This window comes from Coptis chinensis, chromosome 1, assembly GCF_015680905.1.
Source record: "Coptis chinensis isolate HL-2020 chromosome 1, ASM1568090v1, whole genome shotgun sequence".
Classification (NCBI taxonomy): Eukaryota; Viridiplantae; Streptophyta; class Magnoliopsida; order Ranunculales; family Ranunculaceae; genus Coptis; species Coptis chinensis.
The window spans coordinates 42,565,681-42,585,676 of record NC_141456.1 but is presented as its reverse complement, the minus strand read 5'-3'; the positions used below and the strand labels follow the sequence as shown (position 1 = coordinate 42,585,676).

General features: G+C 35.8%; 1 protein-coding gene across 1 annotated transcript; it reads right to left on the bottom strand.

Moving 5' to 3' along the window:
- Positions 1-27: 27 nt before the first annotated feature.
- MRL1 (Pentatricopeptide repeat (PPR) superfamily protein) lies at positions 28-14,542 on the bottom strand. Its single transcript, XM_086601875.1, has 20 exons — positions 14,055-14,542; positions 13,008-13,323; positions 12,566-12,907; positions 12,193-12,421; positions 11,974-12,037; positions 11,187-11,331; positions 10,949-11,064; positions 9,894-10,022; positions 9,055-9,228; positions 8,813-8,977; positions 7,795-7,935; positions 7,123-7,222; positions 6,596-6,704; positions 6,385-6,476; positions 4,938-5,028; positions 4,357-4,588; positions 4,171-4,263; positions 3,667-3,715; positions 2,603-2,696; positions 28-793 (listed from the first exon to the last, which is right to left on the bottom strand). The coding sequence occupies exons 1-20, from the start codon at positions 14,502-14,504 to the stop codon at positions 541-543; spliced, it is 3,384 nt and encodes a 1,127-aa protein (XP_086458001.1). The 5' UTR covers positions 14,505-14,542; the 3' UTR covers positions 28-540.
- Between the last annotated feature and the right edge of the window lie 5,454 nt (positions 14,543-19,996).

The window sequence follows — 19,996 nt, the reverse complement described above, 5'->3', positions numbered from 1 at the left end:
CAGTTCAGGTGCGCCTCTTTAAAGGTGTTTAGATATATATATTAGACGATCTCTGTACACTGCTGTATTGAATAACAAAAATAGAAGAGACAAAAGGAACATAAATACATTATTATGTAATGAAATTGTCAGCTTCTGGCTACTGATTTGAAGTTGCTGTCTGCATAAAGTTGGCTGATGCTTATTCCCCAGAGACCCTAATGGCGTCCTTCCAGGCAAAAGTTCTCAATCCCAGGCCTTCATATGGCCATTTTGTTCATTGTCCAAATGCTTCTAGCAACAAATTCTTGGCGCAACACAAAGACACGTACTACTTTTTCAATAAAGAAAAGAAGAGAATGTTGTACAGGAAATGATATCTTCTCTATACATTCTGCCCTAACTACCCAAAAAAGGCCGCATTGAATTCTTTTTTCTACTATACTTGCAATACTCCAAAGGCTTGAAGCAGGCAATATCGACATGTAAACTTCTAGAAGTAAAGAAGCATGCCTAAAATTATCATTCACGATATAAGTGTGCCCTCTGCAATATGTTCAGTTATTCCTGATCATCTCCTCTAACATCCAAATACAGATTGCGCATACGGATATCACGTTGTTGACCTGAAATTCCTTTACCCAAACGCAGTTCTGAGTTAAATTCCGGAGGTTTTCCACTGTGAGGAGAAGCAAGCTTGGGCTGGAACCACCGCTTCACAGATATTCCATTTATCCTGATTTTTCCATATGATTCATTTCCTTGGTAAGGTAGTCCTAGCCTCCTGAGTAAAGCTCCAATTGATTGACCAACCCTGTCGACCAAAATGTATTAAACAATAAGCAACCAATATATGAGATGTTAAATGTTATACCGTGCTCAAATACACAAACATAAAGAAAGGAAAAGGACCTCCCACTCAATTATAAAACTATGGCTTGGCCCTTTTATGGCAGATATCGGAGAATTATTTTTGATTGGACTAAATACAAATATAGGTCCTCTGATATGTGAAATGCAATAAAATAAAATAGAAAAGAAATCAAACAAATAGTATAGGGGCCGAGACAGAGACACTTTGTCTATATAGAGAAATGCATATCTAACTAAGGGGATAGGCGCAACTGTGCAGCGCACATAAAGGTGTATCGAATATCCAGTCTGGCTATCAGTGTCTCAGTTCTCATATTTGACATTTAACACGTGTGATAGCAACTTGAATCACATACGCACTATTATATTATTTACATTTCAGTATGATTTGTTCAAGGGAACCTGTTAAAAAAGCCTTTTGCAGGTCATAATTATAGGTTTAATTTACATCAGTTATCGAAAGAAAAGACTTGAGAAAAAAAAAAAAAAAAAAAAAAAAAATGATAAATGTGTCTCTCAAGTATTCAATCCGAACTCATGGCTCTTCTTCTAGCATTTAAGTTATAGGCATGCACCAACACCATTGTATTAGTTGACTGTGACTTAGAGCCCTTCTGAACGTGTCAACGTGTAAATTACTTGATTAATATTGGCCAAGAATATCAGGTGTAGTCTCGTGGCTCATATAAAAACCTTTTAGGAAACCTTAACTGCTTAATAAACCTATTGCAGAATTTGTGTTATCTGGATTAATATGGGTTACATACTTACATCAACCCAATTCCGGAATATTATTCTAACAATCAAGAGTTTCAAGACTACTCATATGACAGATCACTACATAGTAAAAAGTATTGAAAGAGATCAAAGACATAGTGTGTATGCCATTTAAAGCTTAACATGGTTGTAGAACGGGTGAAATTTCAGTAGTTTTTACTTTTTAGTTTTTAGGTATACACCTCCTTTTCCAAACCATGAAAGCGTGATTAGCTATATATAGCCCAATACGTGCCCTGAACTTTCAAGGCGCGCATATCATAAATGAATTTAAAACAATCTCATGTTAGATCATCTAAAGTCAAGCTATCCCCTTAGAGTGGTAACAAGAAGTTACATTCTCCCCTGGTTTAATTTGTCGACTAAGCCATCCATTTTAGACTGATGGAGTAGTTAGAAGATTCTCTTACGATTGAGATTCTTCTAAAATCTAATTAATCCCATGTGCTGGAGAAAAAAACAAATGCTTAGATGACCTGTCATCTTCGAGATAGACATGTAGCACTAATACATGTGTATATGAGCCAAACAAATGTTTATGAAAAATTGATTAGTAAATGTGAGCTCAGGCATTGGTGACTCAAGCTCATTATATGAACCAAAGGGATTTATATACATGGGACTTCAATAGTAAACTAAATGTACTGGACATTGACAAGGAGATGGTCATAATTCCTCCCAACAATATGACCTGGGTTATCTAAAATTATTAATAATCGTGTAGTATTAGGTTCTAGAATAATTACAATGCCTAAAGAACCTAGAAATCCTATAAGTGGCTTTGCCTACACTAGAGCGCAATTTCTACGCACTGGCCTAATTTAATATTTCCATTCTAACAGAATTTCCTAGCAAACATACAGAGACATTAGCTTCAACAGTATATGCCAGAGAATACCAAATCGCCATATCTGAATCGTATCACATGTCATTGCTATTATGCTATATTTGAAAGAGAGATAAGCACTCTCACCTTCCCGCCAGCTTGATTGTTTTCTCTCCTTTAGGTGTCAGAACTTGTGTCTTCTCTACAGGTAGAACAATATTTATGTTTGGCAACCTTGCACCTGCAAATGGAATTAAAAGAGAGTTAAGAACATTTAACAATGTCAAGAAGAAAAACTATTATAGTACATGTTATTTTACCAACTAGAAAGAAGGAAAAGATAGAGTTGTACTTAGAGACATCAAATTCAAGATTTAAGTAGTGAATTTAGACTCTCAAGTAAACTTGTAGGGTGACCAAGTTCTCACACAGCATTCAAACAGTAAGAATTTATATTGTTAATGGAGAAGAAAGAGAGAAAAGAGAGGATACGGCCTTAATTCGTTTCGGCGTTGTATCACTCAACACACACAATCAAGAGAACTCTAACACACACAACCAAGAGAACAGATTCTGCAGACGATCTTGAAATAAACTTTCCACTGAATTCATTTTTGACAAATAAAAAAGCTGAATTTAAAAGATCCTCGAGTCAGCTTACCTGGTGCAAATTCACCATTGACATACAATTACTTATTAAAAAGGAAAAAAGAGGGAGGGAGAAGAAGAAAGAAAACATGTACGAAAAGAAACTCCTAAAATATTTTCTCGAACTTTTTTAATTAATACAATACGTCTCTCCTCCCCCCTCAGTTTCTCTTTTTTTCTGTTGGGTTTCCATCGAAATGACTGTTTTTGGATTCAGATGGTGTATTTGAAATTAAAAAAGAACAGCTACACTAGAAAGTTACACAATTAATAAGTGAAAGTTACCAGTACTAATTGGGATAAAAACTAATTCATACTTTAAAAGTTACCATGTATCCCAGATTTATAACTTAAACTGTAGCATCAAGTAAAATGAAATTTATGCTCACCCCACCCCACCCCAAATTCAGACATAAAACTGAAAAACAGAAGTGACATTACGTAAGTGATTCAGGATGGGATGTTGGTAAGCAGTTGAATTTAAACTAGATGTTTCCAGGAATGCACATGAAAACTTCCCTAGAGCAATTTAGACTAGTGGTTATTAAGTATATGTGGGATACCAGCAGCAAGCCGATGCTTGAGACCCTTCAGAATTGTTAGGAGGTACACCTAAGCAATTAGAAAGAAAAAACAAGAAATTAGTGACATGAAGCTTAATAAGGAAACTACAAGATTCACTCTTAAGCTATAGGAATGTGACCTTATAAGATCCACAAATTTCGAAGATATATGAAATATGAGAAAGATGAAGCAAAGTAATTCCGTAAAACCACAACACCAAATGGGACCAAAAAAACCGAGAAAACATCTCAAATCAGAGATTCATCTAAATGGTTTGCCCAAATAACCATCAACATGGTTAGCCACTATACTTGATAAAACACAAAAAAAAAATCCTGAACTAAGGCATAAATCATCCTGCCAAACTGTTAACACGAATGAAGGAGTACACCATTCAGAACCAGCTTATCATGGGGTAATATATGATAGCACTTTGAATGGTTAAAACTTATAGATCATTGACGTAGAAGTATTTCCACAGATTTTTGAATTAATAAGCTCACCTCTGCAGTATGAATTTGCAACTTTCTTGCATCAACAATGATGGGACATGCTTTGAAGGAGACACATGGTAGAATGCAAAGTGAAGTAGCTTCCTAAAACTCATTAAAGGCTCAACTGTGTTAATAACTGTACGTAGTTGATGAAGTCAGAAATGAACAGGCGTGTTAATAGGGTTGCTCACTAACCTCAAGTAAAGAAAAAGAACGTGGGTCGTATTCTCCAAATCCTTCTATCAATGAGCATAGGTTTGAGCACACTGAAGCATCACTACTCACTCCTAGATTTTCAACTAGTCTAGTTCTTGAAGAAGTATCACACGGAAACTGCAGGCATCCCAAAAGTGATGAAAAGACCTCCATAGTAGGTAGTACACCAGATGCAATTGTTTCACGGTACACTGTTAAGGCCAATGATGTCCTGCAGATAAAGAAAGCTCTTTAAATAATTTTAAAGAGGGGGGTTACAGCCACGCCATTGCGATTTCTGTGACAACACTGATGCTAAAGTTTATTATCACGAAGTGAATTTGATGATTGGGAAAAAATAGTTAAAATCAAGAAATATCCATGCAGCAAACTGGCTACGTAACTTCACACTGTCTATCATTACTGAGTATGCATACACCGATTTAATAGTGAGGAAAGAAAATGTGAGACTCCATGGCTCGCATCTGAAGGCCTTTGGCCAAGTCTTAAACAATTATGTGATAAAAAACATATCCTAGAAATTGAACTCATAAAATATTACAAGAGAACGGAACTCGTACCATTTGTTGTCAACTTGTGGATTTCCTGACTTGAGTGAAAAAACAGGGTCGCCAAGTGAATATGCCTTCTCAAACCTCCTTAAGCACATACCTTTTAAGAGATTGAATTTCTTGAATTACAGATATGAGGGAAAGAGAAAAAAATATACCGTAATTAAGAGTTTAGCATTTGAAAAGTCATGTCTAAATCTAATATGCCCTGATACGCATAATAGTACTTACAATAGTGGTTAGAAAATCGGGTACTCAATAGAGCCTACAATAGTGCCCAGATACTACTTATAAAGGTAATCCCCATGCGAGCCTCCGCACAAGATCAGGTCAGGTAATATCTATTGTCTTTTCTGACGCTAAGTTTGAGTATATATATATAAATATGTAATTGCCGTTTCTGATTAATGAGTGATAGCAATGTTGTATAGGAAACAACATATGTTGCAACATTAGTGTTACACTATTCATAGGCTGTATTAGAAAGATCCAATCTAGGGAGATTTGCAGACTTCTCCTGACCAAGATCTCTGCATTTAAGATCCGCTTATAAGAAACACGGGATTTTTTAGGGATAGGACAATGTTGAGCCAGTTTACACGCAAAAACGGACAACTTATGCAGCAGGATTCTTGATTAAGTGGATCTATAAATATTTAAGATTGACAATTCTTCTGCTGGCCACCAACATGCTCCAGAATTAAAGGCTCTACCAGCGTAGCAACGTCCAGACCGGTTTATCCTAAGATGAAGACCCCCAACAAAGGAAGGGACATCCCCATACAATGGCATCTACCATAAGGCTGTTCTTCTGAATGGGCAGCATGGAAAGGCATGGGAAATCAGAACACATAAGGCTCATAAATGCACCAAGAATACAGTTCAATTTTTTTGCACAGATTGTGAACATCGCTGGATATCCATTCCAGGACTTTGTCCTTGATTGCCACTATTAGTTTACACATACTGAACCTATAAGGTCAAACTAGACTCATCCACCTACCATGTCTGCCTTCCCCATATGGTGCCATTATCCGATCCACAGCTCAATAATTTTCACGGAAAAAAAGCTTAAAAGTTTTGTTGAATGTCTGTACGGGGTTTCACAGATGTGAGAGCAGCTATGACACTCAACTATAAAACCTAGAGCAAAATCTGAAGTACAAGAGTTCTCTATAGCATTTGAGGAACAAAACAACAAATATAAGAAACTTGACTAGAAATGTATGTGAAAGTTACTTATGTTGAGGTACAATTTTCAAAACACTTAACTGGAATTGAGATTCTCCTTTAAGATTTGAATGATTCTATTCACATTTCCAATAACATGTAACACTTCAAACTAATGCTATCCAGGCAATGTATGTTATACGCAAGAAAGCAATAGATGCACTACGTTTCTATTGCATATAATGAGCTATGAAGTAATAAATGAGAAGGACTCCAATGAGCTTACCAATTAGGCATTTGCATATAATGAGGTTTGGGATGACACCTTCATTTTTTGCTTGAGAATAGAGCATTAAACCCACTTCAACCTCATCCTTTCTATACACAACAGGTAAAATTTACTACTCCCAAAGATAAGATTAAATGTCCAAAATATAAAAAGAACAATTGTAAACATTACAACTATATAAAGTAAATAGTAAGGGTACAGGAATTACTTTTCACTCGCTACTATAAGAATGGAGTAGGTGATGATGTTTGGCGACACGCTTCTTTTCTTCATCTCATCAAGAACTTCAACAGCCTTCTGCAGTTGGTCTCCGTCACCTGTAATTTGGTTATGTGATTTTTCAATCTAATTTCCAAACTAGCAGATCAACAAAAAGAGGAAAGAATGGCGTCCCGACTCCCTGTGATTTTTTTTATGGATAAACTCAGAAAAAATTGCACACCTACTACATAACGCCTAGCGAAAATGCAAAATCTATCATATACAGATGATTGGTCCATGTCACCAACCCTCATTATCTCTTATGACATAAATAACATGTAGCAGTCTATATGCTTCGGACTGGAGGACCGGGCACAAATCACAATATATATAGAAGCTATCAGAAGATAGACCACCATATGAAAACAAAATCAATTCAATGCACCATTGAAAAATTGGCCTGATAGTTGATTAGAGGAGAAAATGGGCAGCCGCTCAAGTTATAAAATAGTAATTCACAGTAAAGAGACATACACAAGGCTGTAACTAAAGCATTCAGCGTTGAAACTGTTGGGGTCAACTTAAAGGACTTTATATCCTCATATAACTCCAGTGCCTTCTGCCAATTTTTTGCCTGAAATACAAAAGTTAGAACTCTTTCTAATCATCTACCAGGTTCTGGAGCATAAATACTTGAGTATTAAATGATTAAGAAAAATAATACACACATTTGCATAAACAAGTTATAGAGATGTGTGTGTTCTAATGAAGCACAAGAAAGGAGAGAACTTGAACTACCAAAAAGTTCAAGCACGTAGAATAGATGGTTTGGCAAGGATAAAACTATTGTGAAACTTAAAGGAAATGGGCGGAAATTCCTGCTTAATCCTGTCCATGTCATACTGGAAGGGATAATTTGAGTCAAATGCTGGATGGTAGGCCCAAGCCTAATGAGCTTCACACAAAAGTGAAACTAAATCATCCTAGATTTAGTCTCATTCTCCGCCGTAACCAACTTATGTACTGTACCAAGGACAAGGTTTTGGGTTCATTAATCAAACCCATCCCAGCGAGCTTCACATAAAAGTGAGATCCTAGATCTAGTCTCATTCTCCACCACAACCAAGTTGTGTTCCGACTAAGGACACAATCTTCGGGTCATTAACCTGTGATGCAGATAGTGCAGTAAACATTAAGTGGACTTACATTGCTACAGGCTCCCATCAGTGAGCTATATGTTATGTTTCCAAGTTCTATTCCTCTAGTTCTGGCTTCTTGTAGGACTTCAAAGGCAACATCTACCTTCCCCGCATGACCAGCAACATCTACTAATGCACTGAGGAACATCTGTGCGCAAAGAAAAGGTCAAATTGGTAATACACAAACCTCATGGTGAAAGACATCAGACTTAGGAAAAAACAATTAGCATCTGACAAAAGTATACTCAACACACGGAAACTACTGTGACAAATACTACACATATATGACATAAGAATTAATAATGCATGTGGAAATATGACCGGTGTATAGTTTACGTTGACTATGAAACCCGGGATATTAGCAAAGCAGATACGTGATATGAACCCTGAACTACAACTGCAAATAAGTGGACCCAGAACTTCTCAGCATATATTAAACCATATTGCTTGTTGACAAAGTACCATATTCAAATTAATAAAATTTGAGATATTTGCTTTTCTTGGGAGTTGATAGTATGTGGCAACGTCATGCTGTTGTTTGTCTATGGTTTTCTCTTGTCGCTCTTCTGTAGGCTATCTCATCCTTTTTATGCGTTTTAATAATCTACGACATAGTTGCTTGTTTAACATAATACCATTCAAAACTCAAAAACATAGAATTTTTCTCAAACGACAAAAGTAGGAAATAGAAATGAGTAATTGACAACAAGAAATACGCAATCGAGGACTCGGTCCTGCTTATATCTTAACTGGCATAAGTAGCATGATCCAATGAAGATCGGAATTTGGATGCAGCCAAACATTCAAAAGGGTATATGATGCCAGTATATTATGAGAGGCAAAATAATATCTACTTCGCCAAAAAAGGGTTCTTGATCATGAATCTCGCGTCTTGTTTACAATTAGTGACTTGCCATAAACTAAAACGTCATATCTGAAATTTTGGAATCAAATCGAACTCAGAGATCCAGTAACAGATTTGCAGTTCGTATGCATCTCTGAAATATTGGAGTTGATAGAAGTACCTCGTCAGGGACCACACCATTTCTTGTCATGTCTCTGTATACACCAAGTGCAAACTCCAAATCACCCAGCTGGCTGCAGCTCCTAATTGCTATAGTGTAAACCTCTGGTGTACCTTTGATGTTATATTGATGGATCATCTTGTACACTTCGTGTACCCGATCAAACTAGAATAAGAAGGTTATCCAAATTAAATGACTAAAACAACAACACGTAAGATGTGATACCTGTATCTAAAGCTAACCTGACCAGCTTGTGTGCACGTTTTTATTAAAGCACCAACAGTGACATGATCAGGGTCAACAGGTGTAGGTTCAGCCTTCATTTCAGCTAAAACATCAAAAGCACGATCAACTGCTCCCGATTGACCACATGCAGTGATGAGTGCGTTGAATACAACTCTGTCAGGCTTCACATTCTACTGCATTAAGTACGTTGTTCAGTGTAAAGATGTTTTGATTACCATGCAGATTTGTTCACTTTCAACCACAAATTCCCATTCCAACAAATAGGAAGTTTTCAATTATCATTAATTCTCCATCGAACTCCTATTACTGTATAAGGTCGGAACTAAAAAACATAACCTATTTGTCACTCAACTTCATATTTAGGTCATGGCATATGTCTGAAGTGTCATTTGGAAGACATCAAAACTCTGTTAGTTAAATATGAAGGAAAACTGACAACTGGAAATCCAAAACTTTAAGATTTTAGTTCTTTTAAGGTAAAAGGTGGATCGCCTTAAATGAGGCACGTGTATTATAACGTATGTTGTTCAATCATAAATGAATTCTATGTGATATTAGTAAATTGGCATAAGCAAAAGAATTTCTGAAATCAAACTCCCTATTTATACAATACAGTATACAGACTTTAAGTCAAGGAAATTGAAAATATAACATGGTAAAAAAGGAAAACAATAAGCTATGGAAATAATCTAAGAAACGTATATTACTCAAGGAACTCGAAAAACAGAGGACATGGAAAAAAAATAATTTAACACTTATTTGACACCAGTACACCACTGATAAATTTTATTGTACACCTATCCGCAGAAAACTGAAAAAAAGAAAGAAAACATACTTTAGATCTCAGTATACCATAAGCACCAAATGCCTTAGCAACTTGTCCAGCTCTGGCACAACCATCAATCAATGCTCCATATGTATGAAGATTTGGTTCTACTCCAGCATTAACCATTTCATGAAACACCTATTAAGACCGCTTATAGTTATTAATGTAAAATTCAGAGTGAGAAAGAAAACCCAAGCAATTTTTTCCTTTTTTTTTTATGGTGGTGGAGGATGGGGGCTGTGCTCTATGAGACACAAAGTAAAGTTCCCCTAAGCTGTCACTACGTAATAAGATAAAGCTACTCCACGAGAACTGGAGAGTATCATCTATCAGTAGTCTAAACAAAGTTGAAATAATAGTGAACGACGAGGGTATTAACAAATTCAAAGAAGCTGAAAAATGTCTTCGAAGATGCGGGATAGAAGATTAGCAAAGAGTACGAAACTGGATTTTCAAATGAATGTGTCAAAGCCTTTACAATACATAATAGGTGGTTTCATTCTTATTAAAAATAAATAAATTTTTCTTCAATTTTTTTATTTTGTATAGCTATCCTCTTCCATCATTCATTTCTAGGGAAAAGATGCCTTCATTGTAACTGTTGGAGAAGTAGTAGATTAGAATATGCTACTTCTCCAACATAGGGGCTGACTTTCCTAATATAAGGAGAGTAGACTAACTACTAGTGCTACCTACCGATGTAGGACTAAAACCCATATTCTAATATGCTACTTCTCCAACAGTAAACCATGTTGGTTATGAAATCTGAATCATTTCCTCACTATTGACAATATCAAAAAGAAAGTTAAGATTTCCTTCTTCTTCCTGTGGATTCCCTACCCAAAGGCAAAGGGTACGGGACATAGGGACTAAAGCCAATGAAACCCTAAGGGAAGGATTGCCGCTAAGCTTACATCCTTCTGCAAGCTGACAAAACATAAAATGGTGTATGTTTTGACTTTTGAACTAACACAAGGGCTTAGGATGGGTCTTGAAATGATGAAGGATGCAACAAGTTTTCATATTTAAATAAGCAAGAAAAGCAAAAACAAAAGTGATCATACTTTGAACATGGTATCAACTTTCCCACTTTTAGCACAAGAGGAAATTAAAGTAGTGTAAAGTTTGCAATCAGCTTTCATCCCAGCCTCCTTGACCATATGCAAAACTTGAAAGGTGCCTAAATTTAGAAGGGAGACTTCAGTACTGGAGAGCGTGAATGTATGAAAGACTAAAAATCATCAAACAATATAATCCAGGTCAGCACAAAACATACATCATGATAGTCTGAAATGAATTCACCTTCAGAATCTTGTGAACTTGCACAAACGGACAGAAGCATGTTGAATGTACTCAAGGTCGGATTTCCAATCAATTCAGCAAAACAAAATGCCTCCTTGACAGCTTTTTGACTTTTACAGATATTGAAAAACTTCACATGATAAATCTGGAACCACATTAAAATTAGAATACAACAGACTGAAGCATTTTCAATCAAGAAAAACAATATAGAAAGACTATTAGCATGACCTTTCTTTCTTTCTTTTTTAGTGGGTAAGGATAAACATATATAAAAGGTAATAGTCAAAAGTCAAATCCAATGACAACAATCATTACAATAAATGATGACAAAGACACCAATAGCGAGTACGCAAGGCATAGATATTTTCCCACCAAATTGGTGATGCTGGGTTGAAATATCCAAAATATGGAAATGTATATGGGCTGATCGAAGAGGTCTCTTGATAGATCTAGATGATACTGCAAGTTACCCGTCCACAAAAATTCATTTCTATCCTTCAGCAACAAAAGTTGTTCGGGATACATCCTTCATACTTCCATACGTGAGCCTAAGGTTTTCAAAACCCATATATTGGTCTCCCAAACAAAATTTTGTCTCGAATGGAATTGCAAACAAACAACTGATAACTAGAAAAGACCAAACTAAAACCGAAAAAAAAAACCAAGCATAAAGGCAAATACAAAGAACAGGGAAAAAGCATAAATCACCACCAGGTTCTTCTTTTCTAGGCGAGGTTTGAGAAGGTGTTATGTCTTAGTATTCACAGCTAAAGCAGATAGAAACTACCTTATCCATATCGAGCAAACCTTTTCGGTCCATCGATTTCAGCAATTCTATGCAGTCTGATAACCTGCTAAAGACAGATTTATCATTATTTCTATTATTGCTATAACAAGCTGATGAAGAGTGGATACTTAGGTAACGACAAATGAGGTATAAAATACATAACTTCTTTCAATTCTAGTGGATAAATATGCAGACAAAATTGTTAATGATGAATGGTACCTTCCAGCTCTCAGCAACCGGTTGTAGTTGCTTAGGTACTTTGGCTCATTGTCTTGAATATTGGCATGTCTTCCTTTTAGTGGAGGGGATTCATGCCAACCACTCTGATTGTTCTGAGCTGCAATTTCTTTTCCCGTATCTCTGGGGAGCACCCAACCCTCTTCCATTTTACTGGATGAGCCATCTTTACTCTGTGCAAGAGCCATTTGTCGCTCCAAAGACACCAGTCCTTTAAGAAGCATAATTTGTAGAACGTTAGTACAGTAAGCAACTTACAATTTCTGATTGCATCCAAAGACGCATAGATAAAAATGAATAAAAAAAAAAAAATGGGGATTATTGGCAACAAGTAAAAGATCACGTATTGTATAACCTGAAGAATGATGGGATCTATTTGCTGATAATTCTGATCCATTGACTGTATTAGATCTAAGCAACGAAGATAAGGTACTTCTACGTCGATCACAATGAGGAGATGCTGATTTTAGATCCATGAGGTCTGAAACAGATCTATTTCTGCTCTGGTTTTCTTCGTAGAAAGTGAAAAGTTCTTCTCTAGCAGATTCTTTGAGGAAGCCTCTATATCCAGGGATTTGAAGATTGCTTGCTTCACCAACGACATGATCTGGTTTATGAACTTCTTTCATCTCTTCATTTACATGAACCACTAGTGCATGATGCGATTTGAATCCAAACTCAGCACCACCAGGGACTTCTGTTAGAAATTCAGGCATCCCGCTCTCAATATTACAAATTTATGCACAAGTAGTTCAAATCGATAAGAGGTAGAAGAGATAGGCGATTCGAATCCATACCTTCTAGCTCTTGAGTGGATACAGAAACACTAGTATTGGAACTAAGAACATCAAAACCAGATAAGTCTGATGCTTCAATGACAACATTTTCTCTATGATTTGAACCAATATTCTTATGGAGGACTCCTTGTTTCTGAAAACCTTTGATGTTCACACTGTGTTTCTCAGCTATTGAGCTTCTTTCAATCATGTGGACGCCTACATTAGTATCCACGAGCTCTGACGTCTGACCTTCACCTGCCTGCTTTTGTACACCTTTCAATTCTTTTAATACTTCAATACTTTCAACACTCTCAGCATCTTCAGCACCTGAATGCTATACAATTTAACGGAAGTATCAAAATGCAGATCTTAACTTTAAGAAGAAGAAAAAAAATACCTTAGTTGAAATATTTCTTATGTTAAACTCAAATGCCCTTCACATAACGAGAAGAACAGATGATAGGGTGATGTGTGTGCCTCAAATCAGTAAAATATCCTACTTCGAGAAATCTTACCGGATGCAGAGGAGACTCATTGGCATAATTGACCACATAAGGCCTATAAGAGCCACTTACGCTGACGGACCTCGTCATGTCATATAATTTAATATTACCTTTTCAGCCTTTTCTCTTCATTTTCAAAACATACATTCAATTACATACCAAGGAAGTCCTAATTCTAAAGTGGACATAAAAGCCACTTTCCCAAATAAATTAAGCTTTTGTTTACAAATGAGTGAAACAAAGGTAGTTAAATATATGAATTGTTATTTTTTATTACACAACTACAGTTCATTTATTTGTTTCTTGAGATAATGCTAATCGATTTTAAACCGACCTTTCAATTGAGCATCATACATTAAACCTTCCCTTGATCCTACTTCAATTGCACTCTAATTATTGACATGCTGAGTTTACTTCCATCCTCTATTAAACTAACAAACATTGAGTTAAAGTTTAAATCCTTTTATCACACTAATACTGTTATTCCATCTCTAACAATCATCAACCAATATAAACAAAACAAAAAAACAGTTTCAGAAAAAAGTTTCTACGTCTTTGTTACCTTCTTCTCGTTCTCTTTACTCCTTCTAGCATTAATATACTTGAAGTAAAGTACAGTGAGAGCAGAAATGGCAGCAACAGCAACAAAGACAACAATTGCTTGTGAGTCAAGAGAAGCTCTAAAGACAAACTTAGAAGAGTGTATCATTGGTTTCTTGAACTTTTTTCTGTAAGGAAGAAGTAGACCAAGTTGTGGTCTTAATAATCTATGGTTATAACTACCAAGGAATTCTCTTTGTATAGTGCAAAACTTGTAAGAAGAAGAAGAAGAAGAAGAAGAAGGTGAAAGAGATAGAGAAGATGTTAAAGTAAGTGTTTGAGGTTTTGAAGATAACTTGGTTATGTCCATGGAGGGAAAGAGAGTAGAAGAAGAAGGAATGAGAGTGTGTGTGTGGACAGAGAGAAAGAGAGGGAGGAGTGAGAGATTAAGTGATGAGGAAGCTAACGACATTATGAAATCTAGTTATTTCTGACGTGGCAGAGTCTTTGCTTTCTGTTTTTTTTTTTAAATTTGTGCCATGACTATTTTGAAGCGGGTCGGTCTCATCTATGGAGTGATAAATGTGGGCTGTGTTTTAAGATGAAAAATATATAAGAGCATGAAGGGAAAAAAGGGGGGTTTGTGACTTTTTTCAGCGCTGTGCAATGAGGGGTGAAAAACCCGGTGACTATTTTTCCCAGTTCAAAACAAGGTGAAATCTTCCACCGAGATAGTGACTGACTTGTTAAATTTGGACGAGATGTTGGATTCCGTCTGGATTACAAAACTCACCAGACGGAATCCAACATCCCGTCCAGAGTCCTAACGGCTAGTTTACCAACGGTCAGAAAGTCAGAACGGTCAAAAACGGTCAAAATAAAAAACTTTGGTATATATACAATATTTGTTTCATTTCAACTCACACTTCCAACAATCATATATCATATTTCTTCTTCTTTAAAATCAGTTCTTAAAAAAAAAACAAAATATCAAATGGCATTAACTCAAGCATCTCAAGCAAAAGCGAAAACTCACTTTAGCATGTCCGATGATCAAGCTCTATGTCTTGCTTGGATAAAAATTAGTGAAGACTCCATTGTTGGTGTTTTCCAAAATGCAAAAGGATTTTGGAATCGTGTAACAAACGAGTTCAATCAAGCATGTGGGTCGGATAGGTCATAGGTCTTCCGATTCAATTAGCGGTAGGTGGAAATATATTTCAAAAATGATGAACAAGTTTGTTGCAATTGTGAATGCGGTGGAGGCTCGACATGCAAGTGGTACAACAATACAAAGCTGGGTAATTACAACGTTGTCAATTTGGAATTTATTGATTATCTTAGTCTTAGTCTAATTATTTCCGTCTTAGTCTAATTATCTTAGTGTATTTATTATTTCCATTTTAGTCTTAGTCTAATTATTATCTTAGTCTAATTATTATTTTAGTTTAATTATCTTAGTCTTAGTGATTATTTTAGTCTAATTACTACTATTTTATTTTTTAGTTGTCCGAGGCAAGGATGACGTATCAACTACAAGAAAAATCGGTTTTTTCACTTGATTATTGTTACGTTATACTCAAGGATAATCTAAAGTGGAGTAACGTTTTTGAGGCAAGGTCAAGCCGCCCTACAAAGGGAAAAGGTCGCAAAAATGATGGTGAAGATTCAATTTCTAATTCACCAAGTGTTGGTGGAGTTGAATTGGAGGGTTCTCAAGAAATAGAGCGTCCAAAAGAAATGGAGTGTCCTCTTGGATCGAAGAAAGCCAAGTCCAAAATGAACCAAGAAAAATCAGTTGGTATGTTGGAGGGTTACTTTACACGTTTAGATGATACATTTTCACAAGATCCAAATGAAATACAAAAATACTTAGAACTTAGGGAAAAGGAACTTGCATATGGTCAAATAACTGTGATGGCAAGAGAAGAAAAAAATCGGATTCAAGCAGGAAAAAATCAGGTGCAATTGGAAAAAAATCAGCTTCAAAAGATGCAATATGAAGCTAAGATTTTAGCGACCGATACAAGTGTCCTCCATCCCGATACTGCTTTTATAATCGAGCAACAACAAGCTGAAATACGTGCTGAATGGGCAAGGGCTACAGGTGGTTCTAGCTTTAACTAAGCTTATGTAATATCTAGTATTTTATTTTAATTAAAGCACTATGTATTTTAATTAATGCGCTATGTATTTTAATTTCACTGTCTTTTTAATTAATGCACTATGTATTTTAATTTCATTGTATTTTTAATTAATGAACTATGTATTTTTATCTAACTATTTTTTTAATTAATGCACTATGTATGTTCTATCCAATATAATTATTTTCATAGAAATACAATTACCAATAAAATTAAAATACATTGTAATATAGTTCATTAAAACACAACTCATTAAACACATAAGAACTTATAAGAAATACATTAGGAAATACATAGGAAATACGTTGGAACTTTCATAGGAAATTTTGCGCATTTTTCATAATATCCTAGCGATTAATGCGCCTCGGTTAGTCGTCGTCTCAAGTACTCTTCCTCAAACGCCGTGATTATTACACCAACGCTTTATAGATACATTTGCTGTGGAATCTCCAATTTGTAAATACTCATCTGTTGAATTAGAAGAATAACCAGTTGCTAATTGTGCAACTGCAACTAGTCCCTTCTGTAACCCAGAAATTGCTTGGATTGCCGACCCAATCCATCCACCTTGTCTTTAAAGTAATCGTCGAATGATGCAACAGTATGCAACATATACATAAAAATCTCTCTTGTCATCCTGTACCTTCATCTAAACTTATGAGGAGGCCACCTACAAGGTGTTGTGAAGTAATCCCTCATTATCTTTTGTTTACTGAAATCACCACCATCTCTAAACGTGTACTCTCTGCCCTTCACAGATCCACCGCGTTTGTCTGTATCCACATCTTCAATTTCAATGGTTGCTTGAGTCATTAATGCCTCAGCAGTAGATAATAACTACAACCTCCTCTTCCTCCTTCACCTCATCATATCATTATGCTCATCTCTTACTCTTTCCATGTAGTCATCTTCAGCAGAAGTACCAGAAGACGACCTGGTAAAACCTGAAGACGAACTGTTACTACTAGATCCTCCCCATAACCTTTGGTTATATGCAATTCTTTATTCTCTAGACATTTTTCCTATTTTTAGCTTGGTTGTGGGGAAGAAGATGGATGTTTGTTTGTTTAATCTAAAAGAAAGAAGAGTAAAACGAAATATGAAAGGTAAGGTCACATGTGATACTTCGATTTTGGTCCACTTACCAATTGACCATATTTTATCAGATTTTTGTTCACTCTCCAAGTGACAACACATTGTATCCAAATGTCTATCCAAATGTACCCTCAATAATTCCAATGGGCCACCATCCCCATCCATAATTCCAATGTTTGGAATAGTAAAAGATGCAGTGAGAATGACTTAAAAACCAGACAGGATGTTACATTCTGTCTCGGTCTAAAAAACCCAGACGGGATGTTACATTCCATCTCGGTATCCCCATACACTATTTACGTCCGAACACATGCCGAAACCAAACCACACAAAAAATGAGTGATATTCCATCAAAAATTTCGTTTCAACAAAGGCGGAAATGAGTGAAACGAATGTGAAATTTTTGAAACATCTGAACTTATAAATTTTTAATTTTTTTTGCCATAACCTCATTTGTTTTATTGACATATTCATATCCAAAACATGCTAATATACTTTGAAAATAATAAATAAGACAAACAACAATCATGAACAACACCCAAGTCTAATGATAAGTACCAAAAACTGTGCTTTAAATCCCGTAGAGACATTACATTTGGGTCAATTATGTATTTAATAAATGTAAATTAATTGTATTTTCATGTTTTCACAGGTTTCAACAGACAATGATAAAATACACATAGAACCTGCGTTTTAGCATGAAATACAGCCGAATAAAGCTTGGACTTGAAATCTTCAGTATCAGCTCATTTAAAGCTTCAAACGCCAAAGAAAGCTCATGGACTCAGAGAACCATGAAACAAGTTTGAAGAATCAAAACTTAATTCCTTAGGCCAGTCTAAAGAAGAGATTTTGGTCAAACTGACCTAAATCAGCCCGAAAGTCAGGAGAAAACTTCAAACGGCGATATCTTCCGTCTCCTAACTCTGATTCAAGCATTCGACTGGCTAAAATGATTAGCACAGAAAACTCTACACAATGGTAACTAGCTTCCAAAAAATGGTCATACAGTTTGGAATATGAAGATAAAGTCAAAGCGTGTTACTATTTAGTCCAAGCCCATTACTATTCCAGAGAATATTTCTGAAATATTCCCTAGAATATTCCCTGGGATATTATATTTTATTTGTATCCATTAGATTTAGACTAGATGGATTGAATCTAGACCGTCAGAAAAACTATAAATAGAAGGGTCTAGTTTTAGTTTTTCTCATTGAATGGTTAGCATTCAATCATAGGAGCTGAGTAGTTTACTGTTTTTCTAGTGTAATGAAGAATTTAATTTCCAGCTTTTAATTAAAATATTTTTAATTCAGTTTTATTTTATGTTAATTAGAATAAAACTTTAGTTATGTGATAGCGGAGTAAAAACTCTGCCCGAGTGAAGATTATCTCTATTAGGAAGGGTGTTTCAATAATTATAACGATTAGGAACCGATTAAGTTCACTCAGAGATGGGGTTCTGAATCGATTCCACGCACTAATAACACTCGTTCAGAGATGAAGAGTCGTTATTAGGGGTAAAAAATCGATACTAACTCTTTTAACGGAGATATGATTCGCTCAAACGGATTTTCTATCTCCGAAATCCAAAGTCTATTTTAGTTTATTTTCATCATTTTCTCACCTAAATCCATTTTCACAAACATCACGTGATCGAATTAGTTTTTGTTTATAAATAAACATTTTGCAATTTTATTGAAATGCGAACGAAATGACAAACCCGACCGCTGTGTTACAGATAGATCAATGAAAGGTGTGTCTGGCCATCTGCCAAGTTTAGTTCCTTCATCTTTAATTTCAAGACCATCACCGTATGCTGCGCGAAAAGCAGGCCATGAAAAGGAATGAGTAGAGTTGTGATAAATGTATGGCCATGTTGTTGCCGGCTCGTGATATGGAAGATCTAAAGTCAGGGCAAGTGTTGCCTCTGAAAAGACATGGTTTGTGCCGCCAATTTTGATTGTGAATCCGACTAAGAAAAAGCCATGAGCAGCGTTGAATACTGGTGTATCTTCCATATTAGCATAAAAGTAGGCCGCCAAACTTGGAGAATAAGTTTGTTCAGGGCGAATAACAAGGGAAGACCACCCGATGTTAATAATGCAATCACGGAAATGAAGTCCATAAGTATTAGAATCCATCATGGCCTGAAATGATTGCTCAGGGATGAGTTTCGGAGGTGTCCTGTTTGATGAAGATGCTACGTTCGATGAAGATGCCATGTTTGATGGAGTGGAGTGATGGGGAAAGATATGAGAAGAAATATGTCCAAGAAAATTTGACTGGATGGAGGAATGAGTATGCAAGAAGATAAAACCTCCTGTAATCAAGTTTAAAAGAACACGTTAAAATTGTTATTATCACAACTTGAAATATGACAATCCTAGTAGGCATTTCTTACAAAAGAAGATACAAAGATAACAAAAATTTTAATTAAAGGAGCACACAACGAAACACTTAATAATAATAATTTTATTTTATTTATTTTGGGGAAAGTTGAGTTTTGTAAAAACGAGCATAACCCCCTCATTTTTTTTTTTTTTTTTTTTTTTATTTTTTATGGTTCAGAATGATGATAAGGATGGTGATAGGAATGCAGATCGTGGACAACACTGTTCAGTTCATTAATGTGTTGGCTAAGCTGGATTTGAAGGTTCCCCTGGTTGCCAGAGATCGTAGTTTGATTCTCTATTAGAAGAGTGTGATTTTCTAATGACTGAGA

Bases quoted from the DNA above. Each gene is read 5' to 3' on its own strand.
- MRL1 (XM_086601875.1), bottom strand. From the start codon at position 14,504: ATGTCGTTAGCTTCCTCATCACTTAATCTCTCACTCCTCCCTCTCTTT. The intron at 7,223-7,794 runs GTAAGTCCACTT...TTTGTATTTCAG, and splicing joins TGATGGGAGCCTGTAGCAAT to GCAAAAAATTGGCAGAAGGC. The intron at 4,264-4,356 runs GTTAGTGAGCAA...AATGAGTTTTAG, and splicing joins GTTCTTTTTCTTTACTTGAG to GAAGCTACTTCACTTTGCAT.